Source organism: Misgurnus anguillicaudatus, chromosome 18 (genome assembly GCF_027580225.2).
Source record: "Misgurnus anguillicaudatus chromosome 18, ASM2758022v2, whole genome shotgun sequence".
Lineage (NCBI taxonomy): Eukaryota > Metazoa > Chordata > Actinopteri > Cypriniformes > Cobitidae > Misgurnus > Misgurnus anguillicaudatus.
Window position 1 is genome coordinate 33,127,939 of NC_073354.2, and position 15,135 is coordinate 33,143,073.

At 36.0% G+C, this 15,135-nt stretch overlaps 1 protein-coding gene across 5 annotated transcripts in view; it reads right to left on the reverse strand.

Annotated features, from left to right (window-relative positions):
* The window catches only part of efr3bb (EFR3 homolog Bb (S. cerevisiae)), a 50,314-nt gene that overhangs the window by 823 nt on the left and 34,356 nt on the right, over nucleotides 1-15,135 (reverse strand). For all 5 annotated transcript variants that reach the window (XM_055186196.2, XM_055186197.2, XM_055186194.2 and 2 more), the window contains 16 exons: nucleotides 13,967-14,101; nucleotides 13,618-13,696; nucleotides 11,616-11,751; nucleotides 9,567-9,725; nucleotides 9,349-9,460; nucleotides 8,969-9,014; nucleotides 7,148-7,320; nucleotides 5,424-5,499; nucleotides 5,145-5,306; nucleotides 3,907-4,038; nucleotides 3,756-3,823; nucleotides 3,536-3,663; nucleotides 2,166-2,257; nucleotides 423-471; nucleotides 193-299; nucleotides 31-80 (listed from right to left, as the gene is read on the reverse strand). In XM_055186196.2, the coding sequence (XP_055042171.2) occupies nucleotides 31-80; nucleotides 193-299; nucleotides 423-471; nucleotides 2,166-2,257; nucleotides 3,536-3,663; nucleotides 3,756-3,823; nucleotides 3,907-4,038; nucleotides 5,145-5,306; nucleotides 5,424-5,499; nucleotides 7,148-7,320; nucleotides 8,969-9,014; nucleotides 9,349-9,460; nucleotides 9,567-9,725; nucleotides 11,616-11,751; nucleotides 13,618-13,696; nucleotides 13,967-14,101 (1,704 nt within the window). The remainder of the gene's footprint in view (nucleotides 1-30; nucleotides 81-192; nucleotides 300-422; nucleotides 472-2,165; nucleotides 2,258-3,535; nucleotides 3,664-3,755; nucleotides 3,824-3,906; nucleotides 4,039-5,144; nucleotides 5,307-5,423; nucleotides 5,500-7,147; nucleotides 7,321-8,968; nucleotides 9,015-9,348; nucleotides 9,461-9,566; nucleotides 9,726-11,615; nucleotides 11,752-13,617; nucleotides 13,697-13,966; nucleotides 14,102-15,135) is intronic.

Below are 15,135 nucleotides of genomic sequence, written 5' to 3' on the forward strand. Positions count from 1 at the left end.
AGACTTGAAATGAGCCAGGCGGCGACTTACCTGATTGTGATTTCGAAGATCTGATTAAGTTTGCTCTGCAGCATTGTGGCCTGAGAGAAAACAGAAGAACCGTTATTAGTCCTACGTAACGCACCGACGGATGGGGGAAAAACATCATTTCAAATAAATGCAACATATAAAGGTACATAATGTTTGACTCACTCTGGCACCACAGTGGGCAGCTATTTCTTCGAAGGGGGCTTTCTGAAATTTCTCAACCACCTGTCTTCTGCGTTCCTTCTCCTGTTCCTCCACACCAACGCTGTCCACTGAAGATTAAACACACACAAACAGTCACTGATCAGCTTACGCAGTTAACTAAGCAATAACAAAGGAGACAATTACACACAAATATCTGCAGGGATAGTTCGATTTTTATTTAATCAACCCACCAATGGCGTTTTTTAGTGTTTCAAATGTGATTTCTTCAGCTGGTGTTCGCTGTTGAAAAAAGAGACAAATTAGACAGATAATAAATGTTAGTTTTTTGTCTATTTACTAATAGGCAAGCATTACATGAAGGCGCGTGCATATTATATAAATGACACGAACGTGTAGTGAATCATAAGTGAAACAGTGTTGTATTTTTGGATTTTCGTACTCCCTCCTCCTTAATTTTTTCGTACGTTATCGGAAAGAATCGGTAAAGCTAATCTTGTGTTTATAAATCTGATTAATCTAAAGACTCTTCGGAGATATAAAGAATGTAATACTACTCTATAAGTACTCCAAATTAACATCAGAAATGCAGAAACAGCTTGGGTTATGTGAGCTTTAAAAGAGATAAGACATCTTCTTCGTGCTGACTGAGAGTTTCGAAGCATGCACAGATGCGCGACTCTGATATATAAACATATATACACACAGTTACAGTTTCAAAAATATCTGTTTTGACAAGAATTCAGGCAGATGTAATCTGTTATGTCTTAAGTGAATGTTTGGTTAACTCTTGAGACAAAAATGATCATATGTGTAAGATTATATTAGATCTGTGCATTACAGTAGATCTTGAAGCTGTCTGTCTCAATGTCAAACATTAAAGAAAGAAAATTTGCTCATTTTGCCGACACGCGTCACAATCATTTTAAGATCTCTTACATAAATGTACTTAAGAAATTAAGAGTTTGGTTCCAAAATGCAATAATTGCTATTTAAAAAAATAAATAATAATAATTAGTTACCGCCAAAATCAGTATTGTATCTGGCCAGTATTAAAAAGTCAATTCTTAATTTTATATCCGGCGTGTTATTCTGTCATCTTTCCTCCATTTTCCCCAAAACGCGATAAACGTCAGTCCTCCTTCTCTGCAGAATGCAATAAATCTGCTTAACCAATCACAGAGCACCATTCCACGCATTGTAAACAATAAGGGCGGTGCTTTGAATACACACTTAGGGCTCTATCTTACACCCGGCGCAATGCAGCGCAATGCGCGACGCAAGTGTCTTTTGCTAGTTTCCACCCTGTGTAATTATAATTTTCACGTTTAGCGCCGCGTTGTTTAAATAGCAAATGCATTTGCGCCTCCTTTTGCGACCTGGTCTGAAAACGAGGTGTGTTCAGGCGCATTGTTGGCACGTTGCTATTTTGAGGCAACTAAAATAGACTACGCCATTGACCAACAAAAACCTGCTCTAAAGTCAATGGCGCAGTATGTTTTTTTTTGTTATTTAAAGATCGCATTAGTAATATTCAGATCATTTATTATAGCATGCCTAAAATGCACCTATTTGGGTGGGAGCAAAAACGCCCTGTATTTGTACCTTTAAATGCTCCACACTCCCTTACCAAAGTTAAAATGGTTCAGTTAAAATATATCTGATTCCTGTGAATACAGTCTGAGACAATAGTATCTCACTATTAAGACATGGCATACAGCGTACCACTCCCTGTGGGCGGAAACTATGGTTGTGCAGGACTGTCAGTCAGTGGCAGTGGGTGGGGCTTTATCAGTATGACATCATATTGACAAGGGAATCAAAACAGCATGTCTAATAAGACTGCCTTGGTTTAATGGAGATTAAAAAAGGTTTTTCATTGTAGGGTGGTTGTGTTTATAACACACATGTGTACAAACACCATGTAAAAGTTTATTTTGCATAATATGTGTACAAATCTGTGTTGTTTTTTGTACCTCTTCTTTCTCTGGACTGTTTCTGGATTCAACCTCCACCTGAAGGGATATTGTTTCTCCAACACTCTTTCTCTTTGACAGTCGGTCATCATCTGATGGAGAAGGGTAAAATCACTGGTAATTCAATTTAACCACTCAGTCAGTCGGCAAAATAAGCAAAAAGTGATTTAGCAAAGATTAAAACTAACTAGTTAATCTGCAATGCAAATGCTTTTAATTTTATTGTCTAAAGCTGTGTATTCACCATAAAATTAGACAACATCAAGTCGCAGCACATTTACCTCCTAATATGTGTCGATTTTAAATAAAATAAACTAAATATTCAGTAGAAAACAGTGTTGGACAGGATTTAATTTTAGCATTGAATTATATAAACATACGTCTTTTGATGGATATTATTATTATTCAATAGATAAGACGTGAAGAGTTTATTTTCTTATTTAAAGAATCAAATGATTCACAACAAGGACATATTTGTGCACTTTTAGGAAGGGAAATGGGTGATTCCCGCAAAATTAGACTTATGAGGCATCAAGAAACATTTTGATAAAAAAAGTAAATGCAAATTAATAAGAAGCATACAGTTACAAACATCTCTTCATGTACTATTTTGCACATGATTTCAAATGACTTCATACAAACCAATTTTACTGTTTTTTCCACATTTAAGGGTACATTTTCATAACCGATTTTGGTTCTTTGACATGGAAATATTTATAATTAAAAAATCTAAAAAATAAAAAGCTTCAGTGCATGTTACACTTATAAACATTTACAGTAAAGAAACATGTGGTATTTGGTGATCATTGGTAAATGTAGAGACAATAATAACGAATAGAAATGTGTCCAAGACCAACTTTGTCATCCTCCGCAACAATTTTCAAACATTGTTTAAGCCCTCAAGGAACAAACATTTTCAAAATAATTGATGGAAGTGACATAATTGACTGTGACACTCAAGATGGCTACCAGGTAAGCAGTTCTTATTTTTTCTCTCCAGATAAAAGTTAAAATTTTATTTGTACTAGTACCTAGACAACTTTGTAGTTCTCATTACTGAAACATGAGTTTGTAAATGTATATACTTAATGTAATATCATGTTGCGGTAATGATCTTTTTTTTTTAAAAATGTAAATAATTCTAAAGGAAATATGTTTTAAATTCTCTAAAAATAATGGTTATAGTAAGTTCAGACTTTAATCTTATATGTGCAAAAAAAATTGGCTTCAAGGGCTTTTTAAAAATTCTGATGCTGGACACCTTCTAAATCTTGATTTCGTGATACTGTAAGATCCTTTTTAATTTCATGTTGTCTTTATAAATAATAACTATCAGTAGGATACTTTTATTATGATATCTCATGGTGTACCTGTAAACTGCGGGACATAAGGTGTGGCCAGTCTGTCTGTGTTATAGCCACTTCCTCCAAGAACCTCTGTGATCTTCGCCTGCTGGAAAAGCACATCCCCTTCCAACTTTTCCACCGTCTTGGGAATCCTGGGAAATTAAGAACGAGCCAATTATAAATCACAAAGTTACACAAAGATTACATTATCAAGAGAAATCAGTTCACTTATAATTTCTCTTACTTTGGGTTTTCAATGAAGACATCTTCAGGTAACAGGTAAGGGCTTTCTTTTAATCTCATTTCAATAACCTGTAAAATATATTTTATAAATATTTTTGTATTTATCAATGTTAAAGAAAGCATTTGTGACCACATCTTTGTACGTCTCGGACCTCATGTACGTGCTGGCAGAAGGCTGGTACAGTCGTAAGCTGGCTGATAAGGTTGAGGTACGCAGCAGAGAGGGCATGGACAGCACAGCGGTTATATACTGGTAACATCTCCTCAGTGCTCAGAGCCAAATCCTGAACACAGATCAGCACAAGAAGATAAAAAGTCTGATTTTTCATTTTTGGGTGAACAATCCATTTAAGAAACCACAGAAAATTGAAAGAAGTGTCATCTTCTTTTGGCAAAGTGTTACTGACATCATAGATGCTTAAAGGAATATTTCATTTTCTTAAAAGAAAAATCCAGATAATTTACTCACCACCATGTCATCCAAAATGTTGATGTCTTTCTTTGTTCAGTCCAGAAGAAATTATGTTTTTTGAAGAAAACATTGCAGAATTTTTCTAATTTTAATGGACTTTAATAGAACCCAACATTTAATACTTAACTCAACACTTAACAGTTTTTTTCAACGGAGTTTCAAAGGACTATAAACAATCCCAAACGAGGCATAAGGGTCTTATCTAGCTAAACGATTGTCATTTTTGACCAGAAAAATAAAAAATATATACTTTTAAACCACAACTTTTCGTCAAGGTCCGGTCCAGCGCGACCTAACATAAATGCGTAGTGATGTAGGGATGTCACGTGTTACATATATAAAACGCACATTTGCGGACCATTTTAAACAATAAACTGCCACAAAGACATTAATTAGTATCAGTTGACATACAACAACGTAGGAACGGTCCTCTTTCAAGACTCTTGTAAACACTGGGGCGGAGTTTCGCGTTCGTCCTCTGTGACCTCTTGACGTCATGACGTATTGCGGTGACGTAGTGGGGTCAGCTGGTGCATCACGACCGGATCTACACGACGAGAAGTTGTGGTTTAAAAGTGTATATTTGTTATTTTTATTGTCAAAAATGACAATCGTTTCGCTAGATAAGACCCTTATGCCTCGTTGGGATTGTTTATAGTCCTTTGAAACTCCGTTGAAAAAAAACTGTTAAGTGTTCAATTAAGTATTAAATGTTGGGTTCTATTAAAGTCCATTAAAATTAGAAAAATTCTGCAATGTTTTCTTCAAAAAACATAATTTCTTCTGGACTGAACAAAGAAAGACATCAACATTTTGGATGACATGGTGGTGAGTAAATTATCTGGATATTTCTTTTAAGAAAATGGACTAATCCTTTAAATTTGAAAAACAATATAGGTTTAAACACAAAACAGCTACCTGCAGAGCGAGAGACACCCGGACGAGGTCCACCACCACCTCTTCATTGGCCAGCTCCATACTGATGAGAGCCAGCAGAGAGTAAAGCTTCTCAAAGTGCGCCTGTGTGCTGCTCTCTTCCTTACAGCACAGGTAAATGTGTCTGTACAGGTGCTGAGCATGCTGTAACAGAAAGAGATATCACAGTTAAACACTGAACCAGTATCAGACTGATTATGCACGAAGCAGGTGAGTGATGGATAAATGACAGAGATGGGTGTAAGAGAGACGAATGGGTACCTTCTTCATAAAGAGGTTGTCTTGGCGTGAGCACTTGTCCACTTTTAGTTTAAGCACAGAGATGTCAGAGATGATACTGCATGGAGACAAAGTGACACATGACACAATATTACTTTTTGTATTGCATTAGCAGCATAAAAGTAATGGGTTTGATTCTCCCAGATAATGAACCAGGGTCCCCACACCTTAGTCAACTTCAAATCCAAGGACCTTTCAAAGACTTTCCAGGTGCAAATCCCCCTCAAATTCAAGCACTAAATGTGGGGACACATTTCGAGTGAGAGCAAGGTTACATTGTGTTACCTTTAAGATACATTGTTACAGTTCCCTTTTGAGGGAACTCGTGCTGCGTGGTGACACTTTGGGGACGCCTCCAGGGGTAAGTGCATCTGAATGTGTATATCAAAGTCAACCAATGGTGAGGCTTAACGACAAAGGCCTGTCCCAAATGGCGCACTTCATGTCGACTTTCGGTCTCGTGGCCTTAAATTGCGCGTGCTCGCTTAGTCCACGAGTCCGTAGGGTGTCCCATCTGTCATTTTTAAGCTTTGAAGTGTGCTCATCAGCGCCTCCTTTGCCCCCTTGATGCGGTCTTCAGCGAAGCCCGCACTGCAGCAGGCTTCGCGCACTTTACTACCTATTTCCGGTGTGACGCTCGAGTCTGTCCCAAAATACGACTCTGTTGCACCCACGTGGACTCGCATTAAGGGTCTCTGATGACATCACGTAGTCCAGACTTTAAAGTATGGACTCTGAGGAGGACCACAAGTCCGGAGTGTGCCATTTGGGACAGGACCAAAGACAGGGTGATGCAGGAGCCAGGAAGTATATCGCTATCTGAAATATTGCCAAAGATGGCGTTACAGGGATGTGTTGCAGGAAGTATGGCAAGGGAGACGCAGCGTCTCGTTCCCTTCTCAGGGAACAACAGTTACATACGTAACCCGAGACGTTTTTATGTGTCAAACACAACTATGCAAAAAAGCATTTTGGTATGAGTCAACATTCGCATACAGAAGATATAAGCATTTAAAGCGAACAGTTTAGCACGTGTGATTAAAAAGTCTAGAACTTTTATTATATTATCCTACACTACACAGGGAATAATATGGATTTTTTTCCAGAAAACTTCTTGCATAAAATCGATTTAAGCACTTTTAATGACTTGTATCTATATATGAAGAGTTTCGTTGCAAAACGAGATAACCACCATTTTTTTAATTGTTCAGAAATCTCGTTCTTTTTGGTTGTGCATTCCAATTAATTTCAATGCAACTGCAGTTGGTTTGTTTTGATTTAAACCTCCATAACTTAAAAAATACAGCTAAGTAGCACCATAAAACAAAATAATAACATGATAACATAATAATAAACATGTTTTGACAAAAATGTAAAAAAATGGATTTATCTCGTTTTGCAACGAAACTCTTCATATGTATATTTTCAAAAACTTCCCAGGGCCTTGAATTTCCCCCTCCTAGATTCACAAATTTTCAAGGATTTCAAAAACCTGTGGGAACCCTGATGAACACATACATATAAAACGTATATACAAACGTATACATATAAAACGTCACAAAGTATGGGATAATGTAAGATAAATTGTCTGCCACCAGGGGGCGGCAGCTGTGATACGGCTAAAAAGCATGGCATCTGCCAAAGGTGTCACCAGGGACCAGGTTCAAATCTCTCCTTATGCATATTTAAATGAATCCAACGCTAACCTAATAGTGGAGAACTTGGGCAGGTTGTCATGACGATCAATTACACTGACGAGAATTTCTAGCACCAGCAGGCGAATCTCTGCATCTTCTAGCAGCCCAAATGACAGCAGTGGATCCAGAAAGGAGTTGGGTAGCGCTGTCAACATGTTAGTGGTCTGGAAACCACATGTGACCTAGCAAGTAAAGAAAAAAATTAATTATGCTTGCATTACACTGAAAAAAAAAACGAACTTTTTGGTGTAGTAAAATATATTAAAGGAATAGTCTACTCATTTTCAATATTAAAATATGTTATTACCTTAACTAAGAATTGTTGATACATCCCTCTATCATCTGTGTGCGTGCACGTAAGCGCTGGAGCGCGCTGCGACGCTTCGATAGCATTTAGCTTAGCCCCATTCATTCAATGCTACCATTTAGAGATAAAGTTAGAAGTGACCAAACACATCAACGTTTTTCCTATTTAAGACGAGTAGTTATACGAGCAAGTTTGGTGGTACAAAATAAAACGTAGCGCTTTTCTAAGCGGATTTAAAAGAGCAACTATATTTTATGGCGTAATAGCACTTTTGGGAGTACTTCGACTCGCCTGAAAAGTCCGCTCCCCTTCTCACTCTCATAATGGGAGAGGGAGGGTGTTACTGCGCTGAGTCGAAGTACTCCCAAAAGTGCTATTACGCCATAAAATATAGTTCCTCTTTTAAATCCGCTTAGAAAAGCGCTACGTTTTATTTTGTACCACCAAACTTGCGCTTACGTGCACGCACACAGATGATAGAGGGATGTATCAACAATTCTTAGTTAAGGTAATAACATATTTTAATATTGAAAATGAGTAGACTATTCCTTTAACCCTCATAATTTCTACATAGTAATATTAACATTTATTGAGAACTAGATTTTTCTAAGTAAAATGATGATAAATACACAATTAATTCATCTACAAAATGAACTGTGTGGGAATAGTAAGTCATATTATATATTTTCTTGTATTATTTAACTGTTTTATAGTCACTGCACATAGTCCTAAAATAACGAAGTAAATTTTAATAAAAAACTTTAGCGCGTTCAAGTCAAAAATCTGAATTAATTTAACTTAAGAGTATAAAATCCATTAATTCCATTGTAAGGAATACCCACAATCCTTTGCGCCTGAATATTTTGCTTTTTAAGCTTTTTCACAGAATAAGAACTGATAAGAACTTTAACTATTTAAATATTTGTTAATAAAATGTCATAAGGGTTTAAAGTCACCGTTCAGGTGATCAGTGTTTTCTTACATGAACCCTGTTCAGAACATTTTATTGTATTTCTCTCCACAGTTTTGACAATAAATGTCAAAAACACAGTTTTTGTGCTCTTTTGTGGAGAATCAAGTTTATTAACTTATAATCAGTCATACATTTTGTGTTATAAAGCCATTTATAACACTAAGAGTAACTGAGTCCATAAAACTATGTTAAAGAAAATAACAAACAGTAAATACAATCTACCATACAAAAGTAAATAAGATTTATTTTATATTTTTAGGACAGCAATACTTTAATAATCAAAAAATTAATAGATTTTGTCTAAACGATTAAAATAAATCTAACTTCTAAAATAAAAATAATTAAGTGACAGTTACTTAATTATTTAACAAATGTTTTTCATGCATTATAAAGTAGATTTTATTTGATTTTTGTAGGTAAGTTGTACTTTAAAAAGCAGTAAATTTTACTTTAAAAAAGTTTGTGCAAATTGTTAAGTTTGAGAAGTTGTTTTTTTTCAGTGTATATGTTTGTCTCTTCTTATAATATTCTTTATGTAGACAGACTTTACCTGTCTTAGTGACTTTAACAGCATGACTTGAATCATCCGGTGAGGCCTGCAACACAGACAAAAGCAAATGTATATCGTGCATGAACCCTATTATTTTACCACCAGTCTTTACTATGCTTTCTCTTACATTATGATCTTTAATTTTTAATAAAAAAAATTGATAATGAACAAAACTTGTTTATAATTTTCAATCATCAGACACAGTGAAACCTAAGTGAGGCAAAATCTCACAGTCCTGCATTATGATAACCAAATAGAAACATAATATTGCACAGGAATTGAATATCAGACTTATATCCTATTTCCAGAAACACATTTACGTGGCCAAATGTAAATGAAAGTGCAACATGTAGAAACCCAATAGTGATTTGAGTACTCACCCTGAGCCTGTAGGGGGCAGTGTGGGATGAAGGCCTGGAATTGGGATCTTCCCCATAATGAAAAGCATTACCTCAGAGCGTTGATACGTGGGTAACGTGTTCGCGAAAGAGCCTGAAATAAAAAAACGCAGACCAATATAACAAGGCTTTTATAAAGAGCAATTTACATAAGGGAAGCAAAAGTGCATCCACTAAAAATGATGCTAACACACACACACCGATAGTCCTAATGACAGCTTCTTGAAATTGTCTCTCCTCGTGCTCTTTGATGATCTTGGTGCCGATGTTGGTGCAGTCGTAAGATCCCGTCAACTCGTAGTCCACACTGAGCCTCAGATGCCTGAGCAAAGTGTTAAAGACCTCCAAAACTGTGGGACCTATGACACCATACACGCACACAGACAATAAAAATACATACAAGCCACTTAATATCATCTACCTTCATATCAACAGATGTGACCCATGTAATATATTTTAAAGGGATAGTTGTTACAAACACTGGAAAAAATGAGTTTCAAGAAAAAAATTCTTAGAATTTTTGTCTTGTTTCAGCAAAAATATCTAAAAATTAAGATGCTTTTTCTTGATGAGCAAAACGACCCAAGAAAATAAGTCTAGTTTTTAGGCCAAAAATATCAAATTTAAGTTATTTTGTGCTTAAAACAAGCAAAAAAAAATCTGCCAATGGGGTAAGCAAAAAAATCTTGAAAATTTCTCTTAAACACTAAATTCAAGAAAAATTCAAGAAAAATTTGCTTACCCCATTGACAGATTTTTTTGCTTTGTTTTATGCACAAAATCACTAAATAATATTATAAATACACACTGCAAAAAAGGATTTTCAAGAAAAAAAATTCTTAGTATTTTTGTCTTGTTTTCAGTAAAAATATCAAAAAATTCTTAAATTAAGATGCTTTTTCTTGATGAGCAAAACGACCCAAGAAAATAAGTCTAGTTTTTAGGCCAAAAATATCAAATTTATGTTATTTTGTGCATAAAACAAGCAAAAAAAATCTGCCAATGGTGTAAGCAAAAAAATCTTGAACATTTTTCTTAAACACTAAATTCAAGAAAAAAAATGTGCTTACTCCATTGGCAGATTTTTTTGCTTGTTTTATTTTCTTGGGTCGTTTTGCTCATCAAAAAAAGATTTTTTTTTCTTGAAAATCATTTTTGCAGTGTAGTGTGCACACTGCAAAAAAACTTTCTTACTTTTATTTTTGTCTTGTTTTCAGTAGAAATATCTAAAAAGTTCTTAAATCAAGATGTATTTTCTTGATGAGCAAAATGACCTAAGAAAATAAGTGTAGTTTTTAGACAAAAAAAAATATACAATTTAAGTGAAATTGTGGTTAAAACAAGGAAAAATATCTTGAAATAAGTTAATCTTAAACACTTTATTCAAGAAAAATTTTCTCACCCCATTGGCAGATATTTTTCCTTGTTTTAACCACATTTTCACTTAAATTGTATTTTTTTTTTTGGTCTAAAAACTTGAGTTATTTTCTTAGGTCATTTTGCTCATCAAGAAAAGACATCTTGATTTAAGACAAAACAAGACAAAAATACTAAGTAAAAAAGTCATTTTTTTGCAGTGCATTCCTTTGTTTTTGAGCCGTTTTCGAGCACAATTAATTTCCATAATATATTTTCTCCTACTATAGGAGTCAGTGGTGCTCGTTTCTTGATTTATTACAAATATCTTCCTTTGCTTTCGGGAAAAAAGAAATTGATACAGGTTTTATACTACTAGAGGGTGATGTAAACATAAAATGTATTTTTGGGTGAACTATCCCTTTAAAATCACATTAATGCTCATTTAACCAAGTGGACTTCCACATTGGCCAAAGAAAAAATTATTGGTAGTTGCCTGTGGACTATTTATTAAAATAAATCAATGCCAAACTAATTTACATAAATCGCTCCTGAAGCAGGTGTGCCCCCAGGGGTCCACTGTAGTGTTGCATGTAAAGGTGTGAGAGGGTTTTCTCAGAGGACATTAGGTGCGAGATCTACTTGACGTCACAGTCCCATGCTGTGTGATATGGGGTATTTTTGGCTAAAATCTAGACTGGGTCAGATGCAATGCCACAGCTCTCTTCTGCCCGAGGAGGGGGCCGAGCGTCTGGGGGAGAGTGACCCAGATACAGAGACCAGACATGAAATCGTGCAGCACAAAGACACACCATTCGATTTCTGTGCTATTAGGTCTATTGCTTAACGTTTTGTATAATTAAAATGAATAGGGGTTGTAAATCCACACTCACCAACAGAACCACTAGCAGCGATAGCAGCCACCTCCAGGAGGACTTCTACAATCCCAGCACGCACTGTGGCTGAGCTCTTACTGTTGGCATCTAGATGTCCCAAGACTTGCTGGATGACTAGATGAGAATGCTGGGACTGAGAGAGCAAAATAATCGAGAAGAAATTAAGTTTTTTGAGGAAAAAATTACTCGATTTATTGGACCCCCAACAGTTTACAGTTTCAATGCAGATTAGAATAGCAGTTTCAACACGGCTTTTAATGATCCTAAACGTGGCATAAGGGTCTTATCTAGCGAAACGATTGCAATTTTTGGCAGGAAAAATAAATATGCACTTTTAAACCACAACTTCTCATCTTGCGTTGCACCAGCGCGACCTCACGTAATTACGTAAGCACGTCAAAATGTCACACGTTACATAAATGAAACACACATTTGCGGACCATTTTAAACAATAAACTGACACAAACACATTAATTAGTATCATTCCACATACAACAACGTCGGAACGGTCATCTTTCTCCAAATTGGAAACACTGGGGCGATAGTTTCGTACACATCATCCGTGACCTTTTGACTTGATGACAGAGGTCACGTTGGCGCATCACACGGCCGGTGCGATAAGTTGTGGTTTAATTGTGCATGTTTTTTATTTTTCTTGTCGAAAATGACAATCGTTTCGCTAGATAAGACCCTTATGCCTCGTTTAGGATCGTTTAGAGTCCTTTGAAACTGCACATTCAAACTGCATTGAAACTGTAATTTGTTGGGGTCCAATAAAGTCTATTAAAATGAGAAAAATCCTGGAATGTTTTCTACAAAAAAAATATTTCTTCTCTACTGAACAAAGAAAGACGTCAACATTTTGGATGAAATGGTGGTGAATAAATGACCTGGACTTTTTTAAGAAAATGGAATATTCCTTTAATTAGATATGCACCGATATATCGGCCAATAATCGGTATCAGTCAACAAAAGAACAGGAAAATACAATGAATTTGAGCTCTGTGTATAAAAATGTAAAGAAACATCACTAGTTTAGTATTAATGGTCTTCATTGAATCTTCAGAATTTAGTTAAGGCAAGTTAATATAACCACAAACTATCGTTATCTACATCGATATCAGTCTGAATAATCGGCTATCGGTATTTGTGGGAAAATGTAACATCGGTACATCTCTAATTTTAATTTGTGATAATGCAGTTCTTCTGTTAATCCTACTATTAAGGGAAATTTTCATTTGCTTTTAATATATAAAGGGATGCAGTGATTAACCGGTTTCACTATTAACCGCGCTTTAAAATGTCAAGGTTAAGTAATCGTAAAGCCTCCGCTACACCACGTGTTTTGTTTCACACACAAACCAGATCCAGGAACCACCAGGAGGCGCGTGCGTAATAATTCAGACTGGTTGGCGGGCGCTCCTGGTGGTATGACTGACTGCATTTAATTACGTTGAATTATTTGAACGCATTAATGATTAATTAATTAATAGACACGTTAATGCTGCCAGCCCTAATATTTATATTTGATTTTTGTGTAATATTAAGCTACCTGTCAAAATGACACGCAGCCCTTGATCCAGGATGACCCAGTGTTTTTATTCGTTTTGAGAGGCTATTATCATTTTTACTAATACTTCAATCAAACCAAAATAAGAGACATATTTATTCAATCCAAATGTAAAATTACACATATTCAAAAGATTATTAAAATAAATACAGGTTTCAAAAGGCATCTATACTATTTAAGACACAAGCCAGCTAGGTTATTATTATTATCATTGATCCAAGAATTGTACAAAAAAAATACACAAACTGAAAATACAAAAGAATTTAGCAATTGTTCAAAAACGTATTCATGTGATTTTATACATTAATGTTGTAAAATAAATGAATCCATAATAACCATAATAACTGTGATAATTTATCAGACTAACCGTACTATCAAAATGTATAATTGTTGCATCCCTTCCCTATATGAAAGTGGAACTGAACTCACCTGAATGGAGTACATGATGATCTTAAAGCAACGCACTGCGAATGTTTTGCCTTCCCACAGTGAATGATTATCAAGATGCCTGCGGTGAGAAAACAGACAGAGCGTGAGCTAGAGAAATGAAACTAAATATGACAGATAAATAAGATTTACTCTAACCGCACTCAGATAAATGATCAACTCGGAAAGTCTCCTGGATTGGAGATGATTATTGATAGTTTGAAATAGTCTGAATAAATATGCATTTGCCCGGAAAGAAAATATAAATACCTTACATTTACATTATACATAAACTAAAGCAATAACTGCATGGATTCACAACATTCTGTTATATATGCGGTAATTCTCTTACATAAGCACTGGGGTCACGGCGTTCTTGATGTTGCCATACGCGGCACGGCCCAGCAGTTCCCGAAAGCAGCGCTCGGTCAGCTCAGCTGGGCTTTCCTTCTCCTTGTCACTGGCCTGCAGTGGGGAAGGTGAGCGACTGCGAGAGAGAGAGAGAGAGAGAGAGACAGAAAGAGAAAGTAAGAGAGGTTTCCATCCTCGCTCTGACCCGTGAAATTAAACAGTGTGTTATTTTACTCTCTCTCTCTGATTTAAATGGAGTTATATATCCATTATAGTCCATGCTGTTTTTCATCAGTAAATGCAAGGTTGCTGAATACCAAATAGTCGCTATATACACACAGACAATCACATGTTAAAGGATTAGTCCACTTTCTTAAAAATAAATCTAAATAATTTACTCATCCCCATGTCATCCAAAATGCCGATGTCTCTCTTTGCCCGGTCGAGAAGAAATTAAGATTTTTCACAATTTAATAGACTTTATTTGGACCCCAACAGTTTACAGTTTCAATGCAGTTTAATATTGTAGTTTTATCGCAGCTTCAAACGGATCTTAATAATCCCAACCGAGGCATAACGGTACATTTACACGGGGCGTAAACATTAACGCTTCCCATTCACTTTTAATGGGTGACGTCATGCGTTGCCGAACTGAATTGTGGATCCGTCGGCACCGCATCAGTGCCGTTGCTCGCGGTAGAAGTTGAACATTTCTCAACTTTTCATCAGCCAATCAGATCACCTTATGCAAATAACCTAGACAGAGCCAACCAATTACGTTTATGGAAGACCGGAGCATGTGTTGCGGCCACTGTGATCGGCTGTTGGCCATGATTCAGACAAGCCTTCCGTCAAGCGTTAACGCTTTCGCCCCGTGTGAATGTACCGTAAGGGTCTTATCTAAAAAGATTATTTGGCATTAAAAATATGCACTTTTAAACCACAACTTCTCATCTTGCACCAGCTATGGGACGCGCCAGCGCAACCTCACGAAATGCGCAAGCACATGGGGGTAAGCTATCAGGATTTTTTTAAGAAACTGAGGTAATCCTTTAATGGTTATGACATCATAACCAGCTTAAGTTTTTTAACTGTAAACTGGGTGTGCACGGAATGAATGTTTGCATTGTACATCTACATGGTACATCAGATGTGAACTTTAAAAGTAAG